Below are 27,872 nucleotides of genomic sequence, written 5' to 3'. Positions count from 1 at the left end.
CAATTGGTTGAATTGGAAAATTAGTAAACAACATATAAAGTTCACCTATTTGCTGAGATGAACATACTTACCTTTGTATTTACCTGCGACACTCACCTGGGGGGGAAATGACTGAATAAATAGCTTTGTGTTGTTTGTATAGTGTTAAGGTTTTATGGAGGTGTCATTACACTCTTTGTACTGACCGCTGACCGTGAAACAAATATTTTTCTTCTCAGCTCAGTTAAGTCGTGGGGCCTCCTTTTTTTTCAAGGAGCCTAGAGAATCACAAGGCTATTGAGGAATGTAGCTTTAGGCCACTTTTATGCTAGTTTATAATGAAGCTCTTGTTTTCCACTGTTTGTTTTTCTGCTGAGAAAGCTCTGCGAGGGCTTTATTTCCTTTCCTGCCGCCTTCTGACCTAGAAAGGAAGCAGCAACCGCAGCTGCCTTCTTCTCTGTAAAAACGGTTGTTTAACACTGCGTGAAGACGTCATGTGAAACTAACGTTGGAGAAGTATATTTCAACCTTCCTAGAGATGTTGTCATCCCCGTCTCTTGTTACGCTTCCTCTACAGTCACTTGTTAGATGTGTCTGAACATAAGTCGATGCCACCAGGTGTGGAAACTGAAATGGTATGTGCGTTGGTTTGTAACTGAGCCTGAACTTTCCCCGGTCTTTGCTGCTTTGAGCTAATAATCTGCGGTCTGGTTGTGTCATTTCTGGAATGTGACGGATTTTTGAGAGCTTTAATCAGACAAAGAAACTTGATATGTCTGCAGGGAAGTTTGGGAATATAAAAAAATCTGAATATAAATAGCAGAATGTATTTCACAGCTTGTTTCACTCATTTATTGCATTAAATCAGGGCTAAAACTCAAATTACTCAGGGTTGTTTTCTCCTATAGGCCTCTAAAACACTTAAAAAACTTAAAGGTTTTCTTAAATAAATAAAGTTTATAATTGCTTATTATTAGTTTGAAAATTACAAGTTTAAACTTGATGGATTAACCAGACTGTTTAACAGAAAACATTTTACGCTTTAGCTGAATCAGTATGAAGTTATTCTTTGGTTTGTTTTCTACTTCCTCTTTCTAACCACAATCATCACCATCGCTACTCGTTTTTTTTGTTTTTGAAAGATGGAACTGACTTGTGGTTTTTTCACACCTGAAAATAGAGGAAGTGAAGCTGAATGAGCTGCAATAAAAATCACTTTTCTGTTTGCAGCAGAAGAAAACTACCATCTTCATCTGTTAGAGAAACTAAATGTTTTAATATATTATATTTGTGTTTTCTAAATAACGCTGTTGTTGTAGAACTAGAAGAACACAAAATAGTTTGTTCTTTATTTTTATACTTGGATCCACATTATTTTCCACAAAGTGACTGCTAGCTTACCACCAGGGTCCACACTAAATAATACAAATTTTAGGCAGAAACTAATTGAATGAATTGTTTAGTAAAAAAATTATAATTTTCTGATGATTTAACTAATTAATTGACATAATTTCAGCTCTAAAAAAAACATTTTAAAATCACACAGTAGCTATTGCAGAAGTTAAATAATTTTAAATATGTAAAGGTAAACAAGGAAAACTTGCAATGAAAAAAAAATTGTCAAAATAAATAAATAAAAACAATGTAAACTAAAACAAAAATAGCACATTTGTGAGATTCATGATTTTTTGTTATGTGGAATAAATGTGGAAGTTAAATATAAGGAAATAAATTGTATGTGTTCATAAACTTATCTTCCTTGTAGCTGTGGACAGTTTGCTTTTCAACAGCAGATCTTGTGATCATTTGACTCTTTATTGCTTCATGAATCCCTCTAAAAGTAAATGGAGAAATCATAAAACACAGGTTTCTTTTTATGGTTTAACAGGAAAGGCAGCATGGTGCAGGAAATCCTGATGTTGTTGTGAGGGAGATTCCATCGCCTGTTTGTGGAGTTCACCCTTTGTAAGCATTTCCTGTTGTGATTCTTTGTTTCACAGGTAAAGTAGCTCATCCACCTGGCCGTCAGAGTCTCGCTCCACGATGTCTCCGTCAGTCTGTTGACAGCTTCCCAGACTCTGAGCAGAGGGAGGCAACTGGGATCTAGCTAGTTATCCAGCTAGAATGCAGCACTGGCCCGTCGTCTCCAGGAGGCGGCGCTGCTGAGAGGCGAGTGTTGGCGTCTGCTGAGCCGGCCATGGATGACTTCACCACCAGGACATACGGCACCAGCGGCATGGACAACAGACCTCTGTTTGGGGAGACCTCGGCACGGGTAGGAGCCTGGAGGAAGCAGTGTGTTTTAATACTAGGGTTTAATTCAGGATACATTTCACTATTTCACAGCAAAAATGTGTTTAATATGAAGACAGCAGAACGGTAATAGGACATTACTAGTGTCCCATACGGCCCCTGGTTCTCTTTGAAGGATGAAATGATGACATTTTGGACAGACATGGATGTAAACGCCAACTTGACTGGTTGGTGGGGGCATACAACCACAAGGCGGTAATTCTAGTTCTTACTGTCAACAAAAGGGCGACAAACCAACAAACCGTCTCACACTTTCTGACTCTGTGGCTCTCAGCGTCAGTTTTTTGGACAACAATGGAGCTCAAAGGAATCGGATATATCAGGCTTTGGAGACACAGACAATAAAAGTGTCTTGTAGAGTAGAAAAATGGCCCACATTTTGATGTTTTGATTTGTCTTTCTCACAGGATCGAATCATCAACCTGGCAGTGGGGGGATTCACGTCTCTGGTTGTTTTAGTGAGTATAAATCTTCTGTAGAATCACTGGTGTACTGTGTGTGTAGTGATTTACTGTAGTAGTCATGTTTAGTTGAATACTATTGAAATCCTCCTCCTGATTATTATTGCAAAACAGATTTTCTTCAAGCAGTTTCTTCCGTTTTTATCTGTTCTTAATGACTAAAGTGAATTCAATCTGTTGGGGATCGTATCACATGAGAGCACCAACAAGTACAAAATTAACCGCTCCATAACCTTGAAAATGTCGAGGCATTTTTGTGCTTCTGCTTGGAATGCGTTTAGCCTTTTTATTTCCATTATTTCCATTAGACAGGGTTCCTTTTAAGTCTAGAGTGGTTATAACTGATCTGATGTTTGTCCTTTATAGCCATTACAAGTCTTACATGCTGATATTACGCGTCTTATTTTAGTTTAGTGGCATATTTGCTTTAATGAACACATCAAAGGCCATTTAATAATCAATTTTCTGATGTTATATTTTCTTATTCAACTCTTTTATAGTTTAAGTCAGCATTAAAGGCTCAATTTGAGCAATTTTTCATGTTGAAAATAACTTTCCTTCCTTGTCTATAAAGTCTAACTTTGGCTACTAACCAAAGAGGAAAAGGGTGTTCGCATTTAAAACAATGATTCAATGTTTTTACTTCTCCTTCTCTGAAGTGAAAAGTGTTGCTGCAAACTGACTTTTCCGTAGTAAATCAAAAGACACACACTCACACACACACACACATCCAACACTGTCTGCTGTTCTTTAAAGGAGCTCCTTTCAGACATGCACTGTGTTATACAAACATGGTTGCAGTTTTATGTCTAAATATCAACCCAAATCACTTCAACGTGATGCAATCTGACTTAAGTTGGACATTTTTTGTAAAACTCCAAGACATGATCAACAGATATATGAAGCAGATCTCGAGATGTGAGATGGATTTATCATTTGTTTAGACTGTTTTGAAGGAGTTTTGGAGATTGAACGTATTTAACGTTAAAGTGTCTTTTAACGTTTGTCCTGTTTTGTCTTCCAGGTGACTGTTATCAGCTCTTTTGTGTTCCCCTCGTTGCCTCCACGACCGCTTAATGTCTTCTTTGCCGTGTGCATCCTGTTAGCATGTGGATCCAGTATAGTGCTGGTAAATACACTGTTTTCTTTTCACTATTTTCAATAGAAATAATAACTTAGAAAGTGTGAGTGCTGTAGAATGACAGATGCAGCACAACAATATTGTGCCTTATCAGACTTTTTTAATTATATAAATTCTGTTGATTATTTTCTGGATTAATTGATTAGTTGTTTGGTTTATAAAATGGTGAAAAATGTGGATCAGTGTTTCCAAAAGCTCAAGATGACATCATCAAATGTCTTGTTTTGTCCACAACTCAAAGATATTCAGTTTACTGTCATAGAGGAGTAAAGAAACCAGAAAATATTCACATTTAAGAAGCTGGAATCAGAGAATTTTTTACTTGTTTTGCTTAAAAAATTACTCAAACTGATTAATCGATTATCAAAATAGTTGCAGATTAATTTAATAGTTGACAACTAATCTATTAATAGTTTCAGCTCTTCTTAACAGCTACACACTAGGTCTTATTTTATTTATTTATTTATTTATATATTTTTTATTTTCTGTTGCTATAAGAAAAAGATTTATAAATAAAGGTCCTTTTTATGTTGGGCAGAATTTAGATTTTGAATATTTAATGGGGGAAAAAAAATCCATGTAAATATTGAATTCTAAAAACAAACCTTTCTGTTTCACAGTTTTTTAAAAGTGCTTTGAGGGAGTCGGTGTTGATTTGCTGCTTGTAGCTGTTTTATATCATTTTAAATTGAACATTTTGTGATTTTGGACTTTTGATCGGACAAAATAAACAAATCTGAAGACATTTCTTTCACTGTTTTCAGACATTTTTAGACTAAATTATTAATTGATTAATCATAAAAACAATCATTCTGAGCGGTCCTCGCCCCAGGATCATTCTTGTAAAACGAATGAACTGTAGAAAAGAACGTTTCTAGTGAAAGAAAAAAGTTAAAGCCAAAATACTTTATAAATATATTTTTTTTTTCCTGCGACATTTGTGGAAAAAAACAATAACAAGGAGGTTTTATTTCTGTTTCTCCCCGTCAGATATTCTGGTACCGGCAGGGAGATCTGGAGCCTAAATTCAGGAATCTGATCTACTTCATGCTGGGATCCATCGTGCTGCTGTGTCTATGTGCCAACCTCTACTTCCACGATGTCAGGTAAAGACGAAGAGGAAGAGGAGGAAGAAGAAGAAGGGAAGACATGGCCTTGACACATTGGAAGGACTACATGGAGAGACAGACTCATCACACACTTGAATGAATGCATTTCCTGCCTGACCTGCAGCAACCTGAAGATTCTTGGACCAAAACCAGTGCAGCTTAATGGTTCCACTGGGGTGCAAACTGAAGAGTTGTTGGTGCTGAAACATAATGAACTGCACACACACACACACACACACACACACACACAACGTACTGTTAGAGGCCATAAATCTGCCTGGAGACACGCTGCTGGAGGATGAAACAGGTGTGTTTACATGCACATAAACATTATTTACAGTCACAATAAGAAGCACTTAAACGTATGACAGAAATCCATGGGGTTTGACTACAGTTAAAGGAAAAATCTGCCCTTTTATCCTGTTACTGCAGGTCTCATCATCATGCTTTTCTTTGCCCTCAAGTTGCCGATGTAACTATATTTATATCTTGTTGTGTCTCGTGTCGAGCAACGCCTCCTTCAAAGTTTACCAAAGTTGCTGTTTTTTAGTTTAATGGTGCATTCAGGGTCAGAAAATCCACTGCAGGGTGTAAATAATGCAAGCTAGACATGTGCTATGTCCCGATTCTGTACTACATACAAATACTATAGAGTATGTACTACTAATTGTCATAGTATACTGCTTTTCAGTTGGTATACTCCATGTAATTTAGTGTTTCGTACAAACAGGATTTGATGCCAATTGATGCCAAACTGCTTAACAAGAAAGCAAAATGTTTTTCCAAAGATTTAATATTTTTTAAACAATATTGTACATAAACAGTACACACAAAATCTGAGATTAAAGTCTTTACAAGAAAAAAAACTCATTCTTAGAGATGAAAGTGGTACATTTACGAGAACAAAATTATAAACAATATGTTGTTTTCTTCTGAATAGGCCCAATTCATGGCGATGTTTCTTCAAAGACTGATGATGATGATAATCTGGTTAAAATCACGAGTATTTCCTTATCGCTAAATCTGATTGCAAAGTACAATTTGATTAGGTCGTCCACTGCAGGCATAATACGGCAAGCGGTGGCGTCTGTGATGTGATGACGTTGATCCAGTGAAGCGTTGTGGTTCCTTTACAAGCGAACACTATTTTTCTCGTAAATTTGTGATTTTAATCTCAAAGAATTTCTGAGTTTTTTCTCGCAAATTTATGAGTTTTTCTTTTTTTTCTTGTAACTTTACCACTTTAATCTCAGAGAATATCCAAGTTTTTTTTCTTGTGAATTTGTGAGTTTTTTCCTCATAAATTTACCAATTTATTTTTAGATAATATCCAAGTGTTCTTGTAACTTTACCACTTTAATCTCAGAAAATATCCAAGTTTTTGTCTCATAAATTTGTGAGTTTTTTCTCGTAAATATACCACTTTAATCTCCGAGAATATCAAGGTTTTTTGCTCAAAAATTTGTGAGATCTTTGTTGTAAATTTACCACTTTAATCTCAGAGAATATTTAAGTTATTTTCCCGCTAATTTGTGAGTTTTTTCTCATAAGTATGACACTTTAATCTCAGAGAATATCCCAAGTTTTTTCCCGTAAAGTTACGACTTTAATCTTGGAAATTATGATTTTTTTTCTTGGAATAAGAGAAAAAAGGAGCTTCTTGGTTATAAACATGACATTTTTTTGTGGTTATGAGTTGACAAAGAGCGCCTGAATGCACCATTAGATTTGCTTTTTAGGGAGGAGGTGCCCTTTAGCCTTCAGTCCTCCCAAAACCTCATCTACACCTCTGAATCTGTCAATAATAACTTCATAACTGACATTTTTTTTTATTTTCTATCAAACTGAATTTTTCTGTATTTATATGAAATCCTTCTCTACATTTAATTCTTGTTTTTAGCTGTTCAGATTTTAACAGGGTGGATTTTTCCTTTAACCAGGATGGAGATTTTGAGCATGTAAACACACACTGAGTGAAGCAGTTTTCATGTAGACTGTAGTACAAACTAGCTAACACAGCAATAGCACAAGCAGCTTCAGGCTTCTGTAGCAAATATATGCAACCGTTTGTAGCTTTTATTTCTCTTTCCGTCACTGCTTCTTCTTTTCAGATTATCATGGTTGGATTTAATTACACGTCAAGTCTTTGCTAAGAGGATTTTTAGAAATTTAAATGCTGACTGACTGCCAGTTCTTGCACTAAGTATTGGTTGACTTGTCTAAGCCATACACACACACACACACACACACACACAAAGACACAGACAGCTGTAGCACCAATGAAAAAGAATGGGAACAAATCCACGTGGCTTTACACTGAAGCTGCACGTTACAGCAGATCTTTACAAGTTTCTATATCACATTGATGTGTCTGCCATCTAAATTTTGCACTAATAATTCTGCCATTCACAACATCTGAGCTGTTCCAGAAGTAGCTTTAAGTTTGTTTTTTCATCCATAATGAGAATTATAATCTTGGAAACGTTAAATCTGTTTAGCTCAGAGCATTCGTTGTGTTAAAAACAGGTTTGGTTTTGGATGTTTGCAGGTTAGAAAAACACTGGTTTACTGATGTAGCTGCTTTAGTGACCCTGAATGGAAAAGATAGCTCCAAATGCACCAAAGTTGAGTGTGTCTATTGGACTTTTTAAGTTGGAACTAAGCAATTTTAAAGTCGGCAACATCATTATCGTTTGTATGTTAGAAAAATGCTCATTACAGTTTGCCAAAGCCCGATGGGATGTTTTCAAATTGTACCAAACGTCCAAAGACATTCAATTTACTATCAGAGAAGACAAAGAAATCCGGCAAATATTCATGCTTGAGGAGCTGGAAACAGAATTTCTTGGCGTTCTTGCTTTAAAAAATGGCCATTAATCGATTAATCTTCTGTTAATTCACTGATAGACTAATTGTTTCAGCTCAACAAAGAGACAGTAGATTCACACTCTCTGCCAAAAATCTAATTCTGGTGTCGGGTTTGAGAAAAACTCCAAAGTTGGATCTTAAAGGAAGAGGCTGGCGTTATTTTGTATTTCTCTCATATTGTCAACAAATCCAATGAAAAGACCAAAGCCATCAGAGTGTTAATTTGTCTCTCAATACTTTAAAAGATCACCAGACTCTTCCTCTGAGCTCATCTCATCTCTTGTTGCGTTTTGTTTCCACCTGTAGCTTCCGTTTACAGACCTGCAGTAAACACACCGTGACAAACCGCTTAGTGCAAAAACAAACTGAGGAGGAAACAAACCCCGTCTGTCAACTCGCCACGACTTTAGGATTGTCAAAGCCATGTGTTTCTTTTTTTATTTATTTCATTTATTGTATGGAATAAATAATTGTGTACCCTGACTGCTTCTTTGCTTTTTTTTTTATTGCGTTTAAAGCTAAACAGAGAAGAAGAAACAAAGACTACAGTTTGATTCAGACTCTTCAGGGACGATATCGAATTTACATTATGATGCAACTCAAATGAAAATGCAAAGGAGCAACTTCAATTTGCATTTTAATTTTAATGTTACATTTGCTTTGTATGGAGGCCAGTTTCCACAATTTGTCAGGGAAAAAACTCAACATTTTTTAGTTTTAAAGTGGTTTTTTTCCCCTTATAATTATGAGAAAGTTACTTCCTGTGTCTCAAGACTTAGTGTCTCATAAAGTATGAGGTTGTATCTCATGAGAACCTTATTCATAATGAGATCTAAGTGTTTTTCAAACCTAGTTTTGATCACATTTAAGATAATATTTGAAGGATAAATGCACAAAATGTTCAAAAACATCAACCCTCTAAATGTAACCCTGGTTAGACCAGCCTCACGTTCCATTTAATGGGTGAACGTTTCCTGTTTGTTTTGCTGCGGGTGTAAAAGGAAAGGAAATGACCCAAAAACAAGTGTTCAACGTGAGTAGTAGAACGGTTACATATATAAAAGGTCAAATGATCAGCTCATTTCCTGATGCAGACCTAAAAACAGACATATTTCCATTCAATAGTCTGCACACAAACATGCAGCTCTCTTTTAACATGCTCACAGTAGCATGTTAGTATTGCCACTGTGTGGTATTACACCTGCTAATGTTTAGCAGGTGTAAGGTCTAGATGAAAAGTTATTTAAAATCAAAGTTTATATTAAGTAGATCTACAGATAAATGATAAATAATGTGAAGAACTCTGAGAAAATCTGGTGATTTTGGGCCCTACAAATAAAGTAATCTCATCCTGCTCAGTAAACAAAAGCTCTTTTACCACCAACAATTAACATTAACCTACATTTAATTTAATCAGTCACTGAGTGAAGACATCAATGTTTGACGACCATTGTCTACAAAGTCTCAGTTCGGCACAAATCAGTGTTCATTAGTTCATTTATTTGGCATTTTAAAGATATATTTGAACTGCATTCATCAAAATATTTGCATAAAACTCCACAGTTCCGCTTTTTATAAAAATCAAAAACATGTAACTTCAGGAACGAGCAAAAATTAAAATAAAAAAAAAGAAGAAAATGTTGCGCAGTAAAATTCAGTTAGCTGCAAAAACGCCTGTTAGATTACAAACCAACCACAGGCAAACGTTTAACACATTTTACATAAACTGAACTGATATTATCCAACAGTAAAGAGTTAATAGTTGTGGTCTTCAACGTCCTCCAGAGGGCAGCAGAGTCATTAATGTCTCTTTTTCCTGCCGACCTGTTCTGATGAAAAGCAGGATGTAGATTTAATATACTGGGTACCAAAATAAAAACACAACTTTGTAGCTTTAGATTACATTTGAGCCAAACAATGACTTGGTCCCATACTCTCTCACTGGTGTGTTCATCCTGTATGGATCCAAGCAGTAAACTAAGGGATGACTGTTATGATTATTAAACTGATATAATCTCTAAAAGGAGTTGTGAAAGTGAGGACACAAGTTAAAGATGGAGGGTTTTTTGTTTTTTTTGTGGGGTTTTGTTCAGACGAAGTCCCGGGACCTCTTAATGGCACAGCAGAGCATCATGCTGAAGATCATCCCGAAGATCTGCGGAGAGGAAGAGGAGGAGGAGGAGAGGAATATACAGGGTTAAAACCACATTTGAATTCTTCTATTCTTTATTGTCATATGCACAGAGAGAAGTCGTTGCAATGTAATTCTTAGCTCGCCCTCCAACAATGCTCATACAAATATGTATAAAAAATTAGAATCTAATACATAAAATAATGCAGCAAGTAAAATATAATAATATGAAATATAATACTGTGGTAGACAGGTGTACAGTAAAACAGCGCCGCCGCTAGGCACACGTGCATCATGCTGTGAAGGTGATAAGTTTCTGCTCTCATCTTCATGCTGCATCTTGTCAAACTCTACAGAGTAAAAACATGAGCAGAGGTGGCAGCGGATGTGTGGTTTTTGTGTGTAAAACTACAGAAGTGGGTGACGGAAACTAAACATTTCTGTTGCAGAGTTGGAGTGATGTCACTTTCAGTACTGAGCTCAGAAGTGTTGAAGGTCGTGAAGGTTTATGTTTGAGGTCGCAAAACTCAAGTGTGCAGAGTTCAGGGGCTTTTGACAGTCATACTGGGGCTCATTCTTTATTTTATACTATTGTCTCTTATTCCTGTGCTATTTAGTCAAATAGATTTTGGACGTGCATGTATTAGACATCACCTGACGAAGGTCCGTGACCGAAATGTCGTCTCTAATGAACTCAGAGCTGACAACCTTTTCTTTCATTGCATTATTAGATAACACTTAGCATAGACGCACAAATGAATTTACTCCAGATTACTCACCATGATGACGCCGATACCGATGCCGACTCCGCCGATAATGTGCAATTTGTTGTTGAACACCTCATCAATGGCAGCCGGACAGCTCTGATAGAAATGCAGAAAAATATCAACATTTATTTTGAAGTTTAAAAAAAGCAGGAGGAAATTCAGCATTAGTGAGACTCTCTGATAATTAGATAGATATTTTCTATTTTACATCAATATAAATGTCTCCATGTGACCTTTGACCCCTGTGTTAGTCAGTCAGAAACCCTGTACTGTATGCGGTGTTACCGTGGTGATGAGGACCTCCAGTCCCTCCTTCTTGGGGCAGATATCTTTGGCAGCGTCGATCACCGTCCCCGTGGGGCCGCAGCAGTCCAGCTGTGAAACGGAAACAACAACACCACAACTTTAGTTCCTCCAAGATAAAAGAATACAGACGTCACATCAGACAATTCATTATTTATTTCATAAAGTTATCAGATGTGTTCTTATAGTTTCCATTCATTATATACAATCCATGTTAGCCGCACACATCCCTACATTTTACACTGAAAATATCAGATACTATAAAATAAAATATCAAACAAGTGCATGTAAGGAAGTGTCGTCTTGCGTTTGTTTTTTGCTGCATGTGAAAAATGTGATACATATTGGTCCTTTAAACATTCATATGTGTGTGTGTGTGTTCTTACTCCAAAGTGGATGAGACGCAGCGTCTCCTTCAGTGCTTCCTGTTTGGTGTCTTTATAGTTGGTGTAGGTCTGCTTATAGAACTCAGTGACTTCCTCCACCACCTGAAAGAAAAAAACAAACTCCACTTAAATTACAGTTTGAATGCCGACTCTGCCCGCCAACAACAAAAATGTGTGTGCGTTGTGTACCCTGTCCTTGTTGGAGAGGCCCCAGATCCCGGCAGCCACTTCCGCGGCGAAGATGACGAGCAGGAAGAAGAAGAACTAAACAAGAAAGACAAGAAAGTCCGTTTTATCAGCATGTTTCTGGATCTGCAGTTTATTATGTAAGGGATAATGTACAGCGAGCCGGTCATTGTTGTGTTCAGCTGTTCAACAGCAGAGAGAACTGTGACAGGTCGACAGGTGATCCAACAATGACTGAAAGACACTCAACAACGTTACAGTCTAAAGACGTGACCGTCAAACATTATCACTTAAAACCAAACTTTAGGAGCTCTGGAGTCACCATCAAAAAATCATCTCTTCCAGTGCTGAACAGAAAGAATGACTCACCAATCCCAGCATGCACGGCGACTCTTTAATGGCACCGCAGCATCCCAGGAAACCCACGACCATCATCAGAGCCCCCGCCGCAACCAGGATGTACACACCTACAGAACAACGGGATGAGACACATTAGAGACAATATCAGGATACTTTTACTATCTCTGATCAGAGTCATTGATCCAATCAACATGGACATACTGATGATAAAATATGAGTCTAGCCAACTTTAACTTATCGTAACGCCACGTTCGTGCCAAGACAAAGCCCTACTTTTTACGTCACTACAATTACCTGATAACTTTAGTTTACAATCTTGCACACAAAACACACAGAGAGCTTCAAAAATATGATGCTTTGTTTTAACTTAAATTACTCAGCAGTTTATACAAGCACAGCTGAATTGATTAATCAATTAGTTGATTGACAGAATATGAATGGCATCTAATCATTTCAGTAGTTTTCCGTGCAAAAATATGTCATGGTTCCAGCTTCACACATGATTTTCTGCATTTCCTTTAATTATTTATTTAATTTCTTTAAAAAATATATATATTTTCAGTTTTAATTGAGTTTGTTTGTTTTCTTTTTTTTAAATTATTCTGCATTGAGTACTTTTACTTTTAAAACTTTAAGTCCATTTTTGTGATTAAACTTACTTTTACTTAAGTAACATTTTCAATCACATTAAAAAATAAAACCTGTATCATCATGAACAATAACACACCCCTAACTCACATATGATTTGCCTACAGTTGATCCCTTATCCGCTTCTCGTTCGTTAATTTGCATCAGAAATTTGCATCGTCAAACCTAGATGAGTTCAGGGTACTGATGTTACTCTACTCAGTCGGATACACAACACTGTGCGTTGTGTTTTAGTAGTTCCTTCTTGTTTGTGGTTATGAATCATATTCAGCATTCAAACCATCTCATCAACAAGCCATAAACTACACTGAATTTCCAAACTTAAAGTCTAAAAACAAATTTAAAAAGTGATTTCAGCGCCATCAATAAACACCCAGCGTCTTTTCGATGTGGCTTTCGTAATGATGAATCATAAATAAAAAGATAAAAATATGCCTGTAGGATAACAATAACCACAGCACTGATGTCATGGGTACATTAACCACACACATATTCCTCCTCCCAAGCTGTTATTAAGATGTTTGTCATTTCTAAACAATCCTCTGTCGCCTCGCTGCCCACTCCACTTATCAGTTTGATGGAAGTGAAACACAAAGAGTGAAGGGAGGGAGAGAGAGAGAGTCTCTTTCTGCGAGTTCCTCACACAACACAACAGTGGAGGAACAAAGACGTCCCTGTCAGCTAGAGAAGAATGAACGCTATGTGTTGAGTGGAGGGCTCTGCCGGGCAGGAGGAACCGCCTCGCTGTGGACCAACGGTGGCCTCAGCTGCCCTCGGCAGTACGCCCTGCAGCCTGCTTCTCTAACTCAAGTTGGTCCTGATGTAGCGCTACTGTCCATCCATCAGGTCACATCTGACAAATACATGACACAACTAATCTTGTTCCTGATTTCAGGCATTGGATACCAGAGGATTGTATCCACAAAACATCCAAAGGCTGGTGGGTTGCTGTAGGCTTGAAGCGCCGAGGATGTGATGAAGTTTGACTTGTAGAACAGGCTTGCTGTTTATGGATTGTCTTTACACTGCTTGCGGTCGTGTTCGCTTTGTAAGAACTGTTGTGCCCCCCCAACTATGGAAGTTTTTGTTGGACTTTATTAGTTGTAACCCACAGAAGACATTCCACAAATGCACAGGAAACGATATGCAAATGCGCAGATATCATTCCACGTGTAGAAATAGATGCACAAATGCGTGTTTATCACTTTACATGTAAACCTTAAAATACGTATTTACAGAGTAAGTTATGCGTATTTGCAAATCGCCTTGTATTTTTGTGGATGTGACTTTACACAACACAAATACAAAAATACATGTTTGTGGATAGTGAAATATTTGCAGATCATGGTACACATTTTTGGAATGTCTTCTGTGGGTTACAACTAATAAAGCCCAATAAAAACTTCCATACCCAACCACCATAGCCATAACCCTAGCCAAACCAATGACATCTTTTGGTACTTACTAGACTTTGACACAAGGTACAACAAACACAATTTTGTCAGAACTAAAAAAAAAAAAGCACAGTAGTTTGACATCGAGCCTGTTTAATGTGTGTTAAAGTGAAGGTGGAGCATCCAACTGGGATGTTATTAACAGGAAGACACTAGAGAGTCCCAGTAAGGGCCTACTGTAAAGACAGTATAGTGTAAAGTCAAAGGCCTTACCAGTGAAGAAGACTGTAGGTGAGTCCTCTCCTTCAAACAGTGCCGCCGTCCTGGAGTCAAAACGCAGCCACAGGCCCACAGCCAGCACCGCAGTACCTGCCAGCTACATGAGAAACACAGAAAACTTGTATGAACAGGTCAGAAAACAGGGAAATTAAACTCTTTACTGTCACCTTTAAGTCTTATCCAGTACTGCTAACATGATGATGTTTAGCAGGTATGATATCCGTGTCCCAAATCCACACTACATATTAATTCTATGCAGGTTTTGAGTATGTATGTAGTGTTTTCACACCAGAAAAGAAACAAAGTATATGCTAAGCGAAACAGTTAGTATGCATACTTATTGTTGATGTACACTCTCCCACAATGCATTGCACAAATTGAAGTTGCACTACTGCTCACAGCTGGATTAAATTAAGCCGTTTGATCAAAGAGTATAGAAGAAAAGAGACGAAACTCTGGTGTTTTTTTTATACAACAGCCACTGCCGTCATTTTTGACACTTTTTATATTTATAATATTTTATTGTTCCACACAGGCCATTTCGGTAGAATATGACGATATAAAATAAAAAACGTTGTTTTATTTTTGTACGACACTTTTTTGTCAGACGTTTTACTGGCGTCTGCTAGTCGCTTTCAGTCCAAAATGGCGGAAGCGTAGCTTTGCTGCTGGACGCTGATGTTGCAATGAATAATTGACTTTCACATCTTGGCGATATACGTTCTTTGGTTTGCCTTTTGACGTTATGTAACAAGGTCATATATGAAGAGATCCCGGTGTCGCCGTGTCCTTTCTAACACAACACAATGCAGAAGTCCACCGGTTACAGTTTCACATATTTCATCACTTCCCATTAGTAAAAGAGTTAAGTATGTTGATTTCTCTTATACTAACTGCATGGAGTATACTATAAACACTGTACACTGCATACAGTTAGTGTATGGAATTGGGAAACAGCTGAAGTTGATGGGAATGTGACTAGTTTTGCAGGTATAAGTATTGACTAACTCATATTTTAATGAAGAAAAGTCAGGGAATCACCAGAGTTACTGCAATCCATCCTGAGAGGAACATGAATGTCTGTACTGAATTTCATGACGAACCATTGTAGGGAACTTCCTCTTATCATGTACAACGTAATCATGTTAACTTCCCGTGTGGTTGATAATGCTGAGTCCTGTCTGACTGAATGAATGAATCATGGCCTGATTAACTAAACTGAAGCATTGTTGCCCATCTGGATGTCATCAGAAGATGATCAGAAAGCTAATGAACAACGATATGCAAGATATTAACTGGAAGCCAAGGAGAACGAGGAGCTAATGGTTGAAAAATGAAGCCAAACATGCTGCTTCACATTCCCCCGAACACCCAACCCACCCAGAGGAACCGGATCAACAAGCAGCTCTTCTAGTAGAAGAACTTTTACTTGACGAATTCATGGATCTTTATCCAGAACAACACAAGTTATACACCACAAAATAAGCACGACAGCAGATAAAGGATAGTCATATTGTGTATGTCTGTCTCCCATGGCGTTCCACCACAATAATAACCCACAGGAATGACTCAATATCTCCATAGCAACCGCAAAACACAAGTTTACATCAACTCTTTGTCGCCACCCAAATAACTCCCATAATGTCCCACAGCGCACTGCTGACGTCTGTGTTGTTGTGCAACAGGATGGATGTGTGAGGCAAAGTATCCACGGCGCTAACTTGCAGCATTACGCCCCAACATGTCCTCCTCCGTCACAGTCTGATGACCGTGAATCAGCGGACACGCATCATCACCGCAATGTGCAGGGCGGGAAACATGTGGGATAATGGTCTGTGACAAACCAGCAGCTGATTTTTTTTGTTACCTAACCGTTTTTACCGAGTGTCAAGTGCATAAATATTCCAAACCAGACACCATGACGCTGTAATATCATGTCCATGGGATCAATTTCCCCGTGGATCCGACGCAAAATCTTTCTTGAATTGTCTTTATCAGATATGTCCACCATCAATAGGACCATACGTTGCAATACAAAGCAATCCAAATAATAGCAGGAGCCCCATGTCACATGGAAGTTCAGCATATTAAAGATTTATTTGCCCTAAATGGCTTCACAAAACACAAAAGGCCACGCCGGAAAACCAGGAATGAAAGTCTAGAAAATTAATTTAATTCAATCCTAATCCAGCGTTTATTGTGTTTGTTTTATCTTAAACATACTTTAACTTCAATGTGGAGTTAATATCTGCCAGTGGAGTCCACTGAACATTTCATGTCCATGGCACATTGACACATTTATCCATTTCATACTGACTCATGTGTCTGAACTTTGCAATACCCAACATAAACTCCCACTCAGCAAAAATTAAGACAATAATTCAACAAAGGTCAACCTAAAAATCACAGTACAGATCTAACTATACACATTCCTACAGATTGACAATGCTCAATGAGCATATTTTGCCCAGAATAAGCCAACAAGTACATTCATATTTCACATTTTACATCCCACTATGACAACAATTATACCGAACCACCAAATATAGCTTTATTTATCCCTATATTCCAGGTATCAGTACAGGCAGACACCAAGTTCAGGTATCAAAATTAGTATTCGGAAAGACTCCCAAGGTGTATTTCGTCAAAAAAAACATCCAATCAAAGAGCTGAAAATTCTGTTACACACGTTGCTAACAGCAAGTGGAAGATAAATATTACACTGCTGTGAAAACTGGGTAAACTCTGGATTAATTCAGCAAATATGGCGCCATGTTTTGTTCTCAAATGCGACAACTGAGCATTTTAAAGTTGAATTCTGAATGGCTTCTTCTCCACAGCAACAACGGTCGAGGCTCATGGGTATAGTAGTATTTAGAGCCATATGCCTTCTCAGAAACTAACTTGAAATAATTAAAACTGGTCATCATAACACAAACCTGTGAGTCCCATATTTTAAGTAACATTGAAGGTATAAATCTACTATACTAGACTTGCGTGTGATGAAACAGACGGATATAAAGCCCCGCCTATGGCAGCTACATTAATTATAGAAGTCTGAATCACAAGACATGTAGATTCAACTAATCTTTGTCCCATTTACTACTCTAAAGAGAAGTTATTCACCACCACACCTAAAGATCTGTCAGCACAAAACCTCATGGCAAAACTATGACTAGTGTTCAGTGTAATAGTGTAGTCAGAGTACAGACACACCTCATCATCCATTAAAACCTTCACATGGAGCCTCGAGTTGAGTTTAAACTGCGGCTGAACTCTGGATCACATTCGTCAAAGTGCGACTTATTGTGATCTTAACAATGAATGTGTTTTCTGTGTATTTACTGAACACTCCACTGACAATATGTGTACATTTGAGAGGGTTTAAAATACATTTTGTCAACTCACTTTATATATAGAGTACCTGCAGTTTACACACTCACGGTACAAAGTATAAAGTCAACACTAACTGACTATAGTTTCACATGAAACTCGTCACTTTGTTCAGTTGCACCATCTTTACCAACACTATAACTTTACAAAGTCAATTTTTACTTCATTATTTTCATTTTCATTGAAAAACATAACATGAATATGGTGTGATTTTTGTGGCGATCTGAACCAAACAAAGATGTTTTCTTAAGTCTGACTATGATGTGTAGGCCAGGACATCTCTGCAGCACCACAATATTTAATTTTAAATAGTATTTTGACACATATTTCGCCTTTAACAAATATTGCGCCTCCTGCAATTCGAAAATTGCAGTACGCCATACTGTGAATTCAATAAAATTGGGATTAATTGTGCAGCCCGTAGTAGAAAATGACACTTCACCAGTGCAGCATTGGGGTAAAAATGGGACAGAAAGCCACTAGTGACTGAAATTAAGAGACCTACAATAATTTGATGTTTAATGGAAAAGGAGAAAGTACTGTATAAGAATCATGGACTATAGTTGACATGTGGTACAAAGTGTTTGTTGAATTATTAATGAGGGAAAAGAAGTTCGATCACTTCTGTTGTCCTTTAAAGTGACATAAATATATAAATATTAACAAATGTCTCTGGAAAACTACCATCTTAACGAAGAAATCGTGCGGAAGTCAACGACGAAACAGTCACAGTTTGTGTTGTGTGTCGTCAGAAGCAGTTCTCAAGTGAATGCAGCATAAAAATCACTCATGTAAACCCAGCCATAGTAACTGTACAGCACAACACTGAGTGGTCCAGTCAGTATCATGACAAGAAGTGACTATATAAGTTACTACAGTAACTACCTGATCTGGTGCAACCTGTTTTTACTAACTTATATCCCACAGCTATGTTTGAACTTAAACAGTTGCTGCAACAGCCTGCAGAGCTCTTAACATATGCATAAATAAATGACACATTTAGGGAAATAGATCCATGACGTTTTAGCCTATCTTAGCACTGAGATCTTTCAATCTGACAGCTTAATAGTGCTCTCTAATTTAAAGACAAAACTGGAAACTCAAGTGTCCTGAATAATAGATGCTATTGGTGTTAATATACAGTACATGCACTCAGGAGAGTTGGTGTGTTTGTGTAGTCGAGGCAGCGATGAGGCGTCTTAAATGTCCTGGTAGAAACCGCCTTTTCCCCCTGAGGTTCCCATTATCTGTCATTAACCACAGACAGCTCTCTGCAGCACCATCAGAGGAGCAAACGCTACCAGCGACATGAATTATTACTGGAGATGTTTGACAGCTTTTGTAAGCCTCAAAGCACAAGAAAACTGTTCCGACACAAACAAAATAGTTTCTTGCAGAGGAAGATATCCTCCAAGACGACGTGGATCGTGGGAAATGTAGTCTTCTAGAAACAGGAACAAGGAGCCCAATTTGTTTACAGTAACGCTAAATACATTTCAGAATAAATAAACTAATCTAATCTGATGTTTATGCCTCTCTCTCTAAATCAGACTGCTCCTTCACTTGTCCACCCCATCGCTGTCTGTACCATCATTACACCCTCAAATAGTCAAAACAGTCATTAAAACGTGGACCAACAGTCAGTGTGTTCGTCTGACACTGTAAACAGGTCATCACGGTAATAATACAGTAGGCAGTGTGCATATTTGGGAGTAGATCTCTGTGTGAAATACACAAATAGTTAAATAACTTTCACTTTAATAAAGTGCATCCTTGGAGTTTTCAAACAACAATTTCCTCTTTAATTCTACAGCGGATGTCGAACCCTATAGTTTATCTTTTCAGATCAGACTTTGACTGCAGAGATGTTAAAATACAGGACCAGTTATTCCTGTCTTTGACTATGTTTCAGACACACAATTGTATTAAGGAATTTGCCTTTTTGCAAGCATTAAAAGGCTCCGCTGCAAGGACGGATCCACCCTAAATACAAACAGATATTAACATTAGATTTGAGTTAAATCAACAACACTAAAAACTGAAGGATGAGGTGCACCTGGATCTAAATATGATTGGATGTTAGATGTCAGCTGGTAGGTAAACAGCTGATGAATGAGCCAAACATGAATGCAATGTTTCATTACATATTCTCTCTACGGCTGTCAAAGTTAATGCGATCATTTTACGCCACTAATTTCTTTAACGCAACTTTTTTTTAGGTTGTAGTGGGCTCAGTTTTTCTAACCATTATAACTATTTTTATTGGAAATCTCACCCCATCAAGCTGTATCAACAAAAAGAAAACTGCATGTGATCTGCCCCCAATGTTACAAGTGGCAGATTATTAATAAGATAAAAATGAGGTGAACTGGCTAGTTAATAAAATGTCCCAGAGCCCTTCAGAGTGTCTTTGTTGGACCAACAGTCCAAAAACTAAAGATATTTAATTTACAATGAAATTAACAGAGGAAAAAGCAGCAAATTGTCACATTTGAGAGGCTGGAACCAGAGAATATGTCGCATTAATGCTCAATAAATGACTTAAAAGAATACTCAAATAGGAAAATTATGATACCAAATGTTATTAATCTTGATAACTGGCTCATCCACTGGATTTATTGTAATTTTCCAAAATTAAAAATAGTGATTGAGACTACCAAATCAAACTATGTATATATTTCAGAAATATTTAGGCTATACGGCGGATTCTACATTCAATATAAACTGTATTTTGTAGGTAGATGTTTTGTAACTCCCCCAGGAGGAACACCATGTGTGTTTTAATATCATGCCAGTCATTGTTTTTTCAGAGTACACATCAAGTTTTCCACTGACACACTTTTCCTGAAGGCACAATGTGGCCCAGAAGACGGCAGGTGAATTTACTTACCCAATCGTCCTCTTGTTGTCACATTTTCAGGCCAAAAAAAAAGTTTCTTTTCTTAAAGAAATTATGAACTAATTCTGTATTTGTTGAACATTGTTGTTGTTTAGCCTTAAAGTAAGGCTAAAAACTTTCTGAAGTAGTTTTGAGTTTGATTTAAGTTGCTTTAGGTGCCTTTTTTACCAGAATTTACCCTCCAAAAAACAAAAGTTAAACAGCCTCTCACCTCAAACAAAACTCAGTAACAAACTCCTCAAACTAAAACAGATTTAAAGCTTATTTTAACTTCTCTTTTCTTTGACAAGTCACTGAAACCTAAAAAGGAAGCAACAAAATCCCTTAAAACAGCAGCTTAAATATAAGAGTCTCATGTTTCAACCACAGCTACCGTTGCGTAAGTGACACTACATACCCAGAAGAGAAAGTTGAACACAAACACCAGGTATTTGATACACTTCAGTGCCCCCATGGCTCCAAACAGCTCAAGATTTAGATGCTTTTTAAAGAAGGAAATCCAAATGCGAGCGTCCTCTGTTCAGGAGTTAAACCGTCTTCTTTGTGGGAGGAAGGAAGCGGACAGAGTGAAGAGAAGAAGATTTTTTTGTGAACCACACCCTGCATGGCTCACCTGGGTATACTTAGGAAGTGAGGGGGAGGGACAGAGAGGTGGGAGGAGGTGTGGAAGTGATATATGCTCCAGAGGACTTCAAACAGAGTATTAGAGGAGGAAATCACAGCAGGTGAATGCAATTATCAATTGTAACAACAATATAGGTTTATATTAGGGCTGTCAATCGATTGAAATAGCAAATTAATCGCACATTTTTTATCTGTTCTAGATGTACCTTAAAGGGAGATTTGTCAAGTATTTAATACTCTTATCAACATGGGAGTGGACAAATATGCTGTTTAATGCAAATGTATGTATATATCTATTATTCGAAATCAAATAACAACACAAAACAATGACAAATATTGTCCATAAACCCTCACAGGTACTGCATTTAGCATATAAAATATGCTCAAATCGTAACATAGCAAACTGCAGCCCAACAGGCAACAACAGCTGTCAGTGTGTCAGTGTACTGACTTCACTATGACTTGCCCCAAACTGCATGTGATTATCATAAAGTGGGCATGTCTGTAAAGGGGAGACTCGTGGGTACCAAAAAAACCCATTTACATTCACATATCTTGAGGTCAGAGGTCAAGGGACCCCTTTGAAAATGGCCATGACAGTTTTTCCTCACCAAAATGTAGCATAAGTTTGGAGCGTTATTTAGCCTCCTTCATGGATTCCTTAGGTTTTCTATTTTCATATGATGCCAGTATCTTCACTCTAGCTTTAAAACTGAGCCCACTATAACCTAGAAATTGCAAATTGTTGAAGAGATTAGTGGTGTTAAAAGGAATTATCATAGATAGATGATAGATAGATAGTTTACTGTCATAGAGGAGTAAAGAAACCAGAAAATATTCACATTTAAGGAGCTGGAATCAGAGAAATTTTGACTATTTTTTGCTCAAACCAATTTATCGATTATCAAACTAATCGATTAATCGTTGCAGCTCTACTTCAAATATCTTGTTCTGTCTGACCAAAACTCAAAAGATGTTCATTTACAATGAAAAGCAGCAAATCGTCATGACTGTGAGTGAATAATTGGCATTTTTATAAATGATTAACAATTGAGAAAGAGAGAGGGATAAAGATAGAGAAGGTATTGATTATTGAACGAACACTTGGTTCAGTAAAAACAATATTCAGCCTTGTTTTGAACACTTTAAGATCAAACAAGAAGCATAAAATAATGTGGAAGAAGAGGCACGAAGCTTCACAGGTGTATTCACACACACCTCGTGGGACTGCTTGGCTTCAGTGTTGTTTGCTGAGGTAACTGGAGCTGCCCTCGTCTCCCAGTAGACCCAGTGAAACCAACAACACTAGCTTTGTCTCCAGGCTGCTGAAGCCTCCCCCATCTCTCTCTCTCTCTTTCTCTGCTTCATCCCTTCATTCTCTCCTCTCTGCCATGAACTATTGAGTATGCTACTGTCCACGCTGCAACCTGGTAGATTTGTGTTTATCTCCAGACTCATCTTTGTGTCTTTAAAAATCAGGAGAGAAAGAAACAAGTGAGAGGGGGTTGTTGGTGAAGGAAGACACAAAAGGAGTGAGATAAGAAGAGGAGGGTGAGCTCGAGACAAAAGAGAGGGATTTAGGAAAAAGGAGGAGCTAGGAGGTGATAGAGAATCACGAGAAGAGGAAGAAAGAGTAAAGAAGCATTGATTGCACAACAGCTTGGCCTCAGTCACGCCCCCTGTTGGGATTTATCAGCATTTTTTTTAACTACAGCCGCCCTAAAAAAGGTTCAGAAAAGCCCAACCATGTGTCTAACATATGCTAAATGTAAGCAAATGTTTCATTTAGACATAAATGGCACAAACTACTTTATAAACTAACTTTCCTCCAGACCAGGACAGGCCTCCATTACAGGGTAATTTAGCTGTGATATAGATCCAATAACTTGCATTATTTTTTTAAATCCTCTCACCAAGTAAATCTTAAAATCAGCTGTTGATTTCCTGTTTGATTTCAGCCCAGTCGCACAGCAGTTTGTGAAATAGTCACGAAATTGAATGTATTGATTTGTGTAGACACAAATTTAACTTTTTTTCATGATGGTCAGCACAAAATCAATTTGTAGGTAATCCACGTAATTGTGAACCACAATTATGGCGTTCGCCATTAAAAGGTCAGGGAGGACGTCGCGGTGGATGCTTGGGTCAAAAAACACAAGACTTTCACTCAGGAGACCGGTATTCATGTCCCGTGTGAAACCACAAGTCAACGCTGATTTATTTGTCACGTAACTTCCGAACTCAAGTTACGGCACTTCCAGTGTTATTAACCGTGATCTTTTCCTAAACATAACTAAGTAGTTTTGTTGCTTAAACCTAACCAAGTCGATCTATTCCTAAACCTAAGTAGTTTTATTGCTTAAACCTAACCAAGTCAATCTATTCCTAAACCTAAGTAGTTTTGTTGCCTAAACCTAACCAAGTCGATCTATTCCTAAACCTAACTAAGTAGTTTTATTGCTTAAACCTAACCAAGTCGATCTATTCCTAAACCTAACTAAGTAGTTTTGTTGCTTGAACCTAACCAAGTCAATCTATTCCTAAACCTTAGTAGTTTTGTTGCCTAAACCTAACCAAGTCGATCTATTCCTAAACCTAACTAAGGAGTTTTATTTTGAAAAGACTGGAGTGGAAACTGACACGTGTTGCTGGACATTCGTAGGAAAAAGCAAGAAAAATACGTTGTTGAAAGTTGTGCTGAGCGTCAGGAAAAAAAACAGGGAAATTCGTGTCTATGTACACGAATGAAATAGATTACATTTCTTGAATATTTCACAAACAGCTGTGAGACCGTGTTGTTGAGTCTTTTCTTTGGCCATTCTGTAGATCATTATGAAAATGTTGTTTACATGTCAAAAATGGTCCATCGTTTTGCCACCCACAATATAAAAACTAAATATGAAAACTCTGTCATCCTCTTTCAGTTGGCAAACCACAACAAAAACTGTGCATTATCACTATCATCTCGATGGTGAATGGATAGGCTGTTCAGTCAGATATGGCTGGATGCCGTCTGTGAGTACATGTTTTGTGTTTGGTGCCAAACCCAAAGATACAGGTGTTGACACATCTGTCTGTGTCAGCTGACTGCACAGGCATAGAATAGACTACTAATTACTAACCGAGGCTGACATGAAGTGGGACTTGTTGGCTGATATGACGATAACCACATAATGGAGATGCAGTATGTATTGCATGACCAGCTACTGTATTATAAATGAGTGGTCACAGAGACAGTAGTCAGTTTTTACAGTCAATATAGGTGACAACGTGACCATAAATCCATCTATAGTTGAGTGAGTTTAGAAAAAGCTAACTTTCATGGATGGAAAATGTTGATTTTGGGTTGATGATGCACTTTCAAATGCAGGTCTCTAGTGCAAAAATCCCACTTTATTTCTCTTGATTCAACAATATAGAGTACTGATCTGATACTTGTGCTGTCTTTTCTGTTTCAGTTTATCTACAGCTGCATGTTGTCAGTCGTGTTGGCTTATGCCACCCAGTTTTGGTCATACAGTAAGTGGTATTTCCTTGTGGAAAAGTCCTTTATCTGAACATGTCAACATTAGATGTCTGCATAGATTACCAGTAAAAAAAACAACTCTGTTAGACTGGCTAAGAATGGCTGAGGTCCAATAATAGTAGAGATGTAAAATCCAACAGAACGCCCATTGATACAAATTCCAAACATAACATAAATGTGGCAATATGGACTGTGTCTCATGATCAAATGCAATTACTTACAATTAAATAATTTGGGAGTCAATCAGAAAAACACATGCTGTGTCAGTATGTCTAGATTAATTACACACATACTTTTAAGTGTATCTGCATAAGATCTTAAGATTAATTATGTCCTGATGGGTCTCACACCAAACTCAATGCAGAAATCTGTATATTTAACATTTCTTTGCTTACTGGCTAAAGTGCATTCAACATTAAAGACTGAAATAATAGCAGGGTGCTCTTCAATCTGTCATGAAATTGCACTGATTTCATGAAAATGTCAAGAAATATGGTTGTCCCCAATGGATTAAATCAGGATACAGGAACAATTAAATATGATTGAAAGAAAGACATAAATGGCTATTTTTATGCCAAACTGTTGAGTTTTTAATGTGTTAACATTAGCTAAAATCAAATTTAACTAGCAAACGGTTACTTATTGTATACAGATATTTTGGCTAGTATTCCAACATTCGTTACTGTACTTTACAATAGTACAATTTTGAGGTAGTAGTTAAAATTAAGTAGTTCAATATTAAAGGATTGCACACATTAATGCAGCAATGATTATAATCCAAAAATATAATATTATTCTTCATGCCAATACTGTATTTTTAATTAATTGAAATTTTGCAGGATTTTTACTTATAGCAGAGTATTTTTTTCTCTGTGGTATTACTACGTTTACTTAGGTACAATATCTGAGTACTTCTTTCACCTCTGCAGACTGCTCATGTGCAGTAATAAAGTCTCAAAATATATTCTTTTTAAAACAAATACCTACTATCCAAACATCAAATAAATAATATCCAGTGGTGGAAAAAAAAATACTCAGATCTTGTACTTATAGGCTAAGTAAAAATAGAAATACTCCAGTGTAAAAATACTCAAAATCTTATTCAAGTAAAAGCACAAAAGTATTAGCATCATCAAAATATACTCAAAGTAACAAAATCAAAAGTATTCATTATGCAGAATAGACCATTTCAGAATAATATTGGATTATAAATATTGATGCATTAATGTGTTCATCACTTTAACGTTGCAGCTGGTAAAGGTGAATCTAATTGCATTTACTTTATTTACTGCTGCGTAGCTTATGCTATAATAATACATCATTATTTATTAATTTATTTATATTTTGCATTAATAATCTAAATTTAGAAGTTAGTTTTAGAGTAAAAGTGGTAGGCTATAAAGTAAATATTGAAATACTCAAGTAAAGTAATGTTACAAGTAACTCAAAAGTACTTGAGTAAATTACTTAGTTACATTCCACCACACCTTAAACAGAATTATCATCATAATAACATGCATACATTTATTGTCAATTTTATGTCATAGGAAATAAATACATTAGGCTAACTGTTCTTGAAGGTAGTTTAAAGTAGCTATATCTGACTTTGTCATTATTATTTTGAATTTATTAACTTACCCAGAAGACGAAATTAAAGATGAAGAGGGCGTACTTGACGCACAGCTCCCAGCTGCTTAGAGCAGTCATCCCTGCGGTGTGTTTTAACCGTGTCAACGGTGTTAAATATCTGGATATCTTCTTCTCAACGATGCTCTGTCTGTCTGGTTCTTTAGGCGCTCAGTTAGGATGTGAAGCGCTCGGCTCTCTTCGGCTCTCTTCGGCTCTCTTCGGTCACTTCCGCCAGTGTTCGGGTTGGCTGGCTGGAGCAGGGTGGGGAGACAGAGCAGAGACAGAAAAAGAGAGATTTCTGTCTTTCTTTCTCTCTTTTTCTTTTTCTTTCTCGTTCCTTCTTTGGTTCTTTTGTTCCTCTTACAGCTAACCACACGTCCTTTGATTAAGAAACATGTCACAAATGGTGCCAAAATGATGGGTTATTAAAAAAAGGAAAAAACTCAATAAATATATTGTTTAAAAAACAAAATATCTAAATCTGCAAAGTAGCCACAATTATCACATAAATGTAGTGGCCTCTGAAATTTAGTGAAGTATAAGTATAAAGCAGAAAAATGGAAATACTCAAGTGAAGTACAAGTATCTCAAAATTGTACTTGAGTACTTGAGTAAATGTACTGAATTAAAAGTATGAATTCCCACAAAATGAAAAGCTCTAATGTAAAATTTAAAAAAAAAAATTAAATCGTAACATCCACTTCTATATAATAATAATAATAATAATAATAATAATAATAATAATAATAATAAACTTTATTTATACAACACTTCTCAAAATAAAGTGCTTTACATGGTTGAAATATTTGAGGACTGCAAATAAAATCAGACAATTCAAATAATACCAAAAATAAAATTGAATAAAATACCCAACAATAAATTAAAAATAATAATATATAATAATATATATACAAAATATTATTAATAATTATTTTAAAAATATATAGGTCAGTTTACATTTTTATAACCAATTTTTTTATACATTGTGATTGGATTTGCATATTATAATATGTTTTTTTTAATGCTTGATAAATAGCAGTGTCTTGTAATCCCATGTGGGCTGCATGGGGCCAAAATAGCATCACAAATTAAAAAAAAAGACGAACTAGACAAAACAAGAAATCATGCACATAGAGAAACAATTATTTTACAAAAAAAAGTGAAAATGAGTTATACAAATCACACTCCACAACTCCTCCAAGGATAATGCCTCTGAGTGAAAAAAGACAACAAAGACGAGCAAAAAGTGGAAAAATAATTCCAAAAAGTGTAAAGAGTACATTTTAGTTTAGGTTGAATATTGGGTCAATAAAGATATTTCTACTCAAGCTGGTCCTAATACTGTTTCAGAGGCTTCTCTGCAGCCTGACACCAGATTCATGAATTTGGCAGTAAAAGCATGGTCACAGAGTTTGAACTTTAAACCTCGTCAGCAGACTTCAAAATGCCATGAAGGTCAAGACCAACCATAACCAG

The 27,872-nt window shown here is 36.8% G+C and overlaps 2 protein-coding genes across 4 annotated transcripts; one reads left to right on the top strand and one right to left on the bottom strand.

The window, feature by feature from the left end:
* Nucleotides 1–1,979: 1,979 nt before the first annotated feature.
* Nucleotides 1,980–8,354, top strand: tmem243b (transmembrane protein 243, mitochondrial b). Of its 2 annotated transcripts, XR_005205486.1 has the most exons (5): nucleotides 1,980–2,254; nucleotides 2,700–2,750; nucleotides 3,778–3,882; nucleotides 4,885–5,310; nucleotides 8,178–8,354. XR_005205486.1 is itself a non-coding variant. In XM_037760382.1 (4 exons), the coding sequence occupies exons 1-4, from the start codon at nucleotides 2,177–2,179 to the stop codon at nucleotides 5,002–5,004; spliced, it is 354 nt and encodes a 117-aa protein (XP_037616310.1). In that variant the 5' UTR covers nucleotides 1,980–2,176; the 3' UTR covers nucleotides 5,005–5,365. The 2 variants fall into 2 exon arrangements, 1 of the variants encoding a protein (XP_037616310.1); XM_037760382.1 differs by lacking the exon at nucleotides 8,178–8,354 and having other exon boundaries at nucleotides 4,885–5,365.
* Nucleotides 8,355–9,940: 1,586 nt separating this feature from the next.
* Nucleotides 9,941–26,576, bottom strand: cd9b (CD9 molecule b). Of its 2 annotated transcripts, none has more exons than XM_037760379.1 (8): nucleotides 26,406–26,576; nucleotides 14,320–14,422; nucleotides 12,014–12,111; nucleotides 11,648–11,722; nucleotides 11,459–11,560; nucleotides 11,055–11,144; nucleotides 10,782–10,865; nucleotides 9,941–10,026 (listed from the first exon to the last, which is right to left on the bottom strand). In XM_037760379.1, exons 1-8 carry the CDS (start codon nucleotides 26,472–26,474, stop codon nucleotides 9,961–9,963), a joined length of 687 nt encoding a protein of 228 aa, XP_037616307.1. In that variant the 5' UTR covers nucleotides 26,475–26,576; the 3' UTR covers nucleotides 9,941–9,960. The 2 variants fall into 2 exon arrangements, with proteins under 2 accessions (XP_037616307.1, XP_037616308.1); XM_037760380.1 differs by lacking the exon at nucleotides 26,406–26,576 and adding an exon at nucleotides 21,015–21,257.
* Nucleotides 26,577–27,872: the final 1,296 nt, after the last annotated feature.

The sequence above is a fragment of the Sebastes umbrosus genome, chromosome 23 (assembly GCF_015220745.1).
Source record: "Sebastes umbrosus isolate fSebUmb1 chromosome 23, fSebUmb1.pri, whole genome shotgun sequence".
In the NCBI taxonomy this organism is placed as follows: domain Eukaryota; kingdom Metazoa; phylum Chordata; class Actinopteri; order Perciformes; family Sebastidae; genus Sebastes; species Sebastes umbrosus.
Note: the sequence above shows the minus strand (reverse complement) of the source record. Positions and strands in the feature narration are given on the sequence as shown.

Coding starts and splice junctions, on each gene's coding strand:
- tmem243b (XM_037760382.1), top strand. CDS start 2,177: ATGGATGACTTCACCACCAGGACATACGGCACCAGCGGCATGGACAAC. Junction 2,255..2,699: donor TTGGGGAGACCTCGGCACGG/GTAGGAGCCTGG, acceptor TCTTTCTCACAG/GATCGAATCATCAACCTGGC. Junction 2,751..3,777: donor TCACGTCTCTGGTTGTTTTA/GTGAGTATAAAT, acceptor TTTGTCTTCCAG/GTGACTGTTATCAGCTCTTT.
- cd9b (XM_037760379.1), bottom strand. CDS start 26,474: ATGACTGCTCTAAGCAGCTGGGAGCTGTGCGTCAAGTACGCCCTCTTC. Junction 12,112..14,319: donor ACCTACAGTCTTCTTCACTG/GTAAGGCCTTTG, acceptor GTTGTTCTGTAG/GTGTGTACATCCTGGTTGCG. Junction 11,145..11,458: donor TGCGTCTCATCCACTTTGGA/GTAAGAACACAC, acceptor TCCGTTTCACAG/CTGGACTGCTGCGGCCCCAC.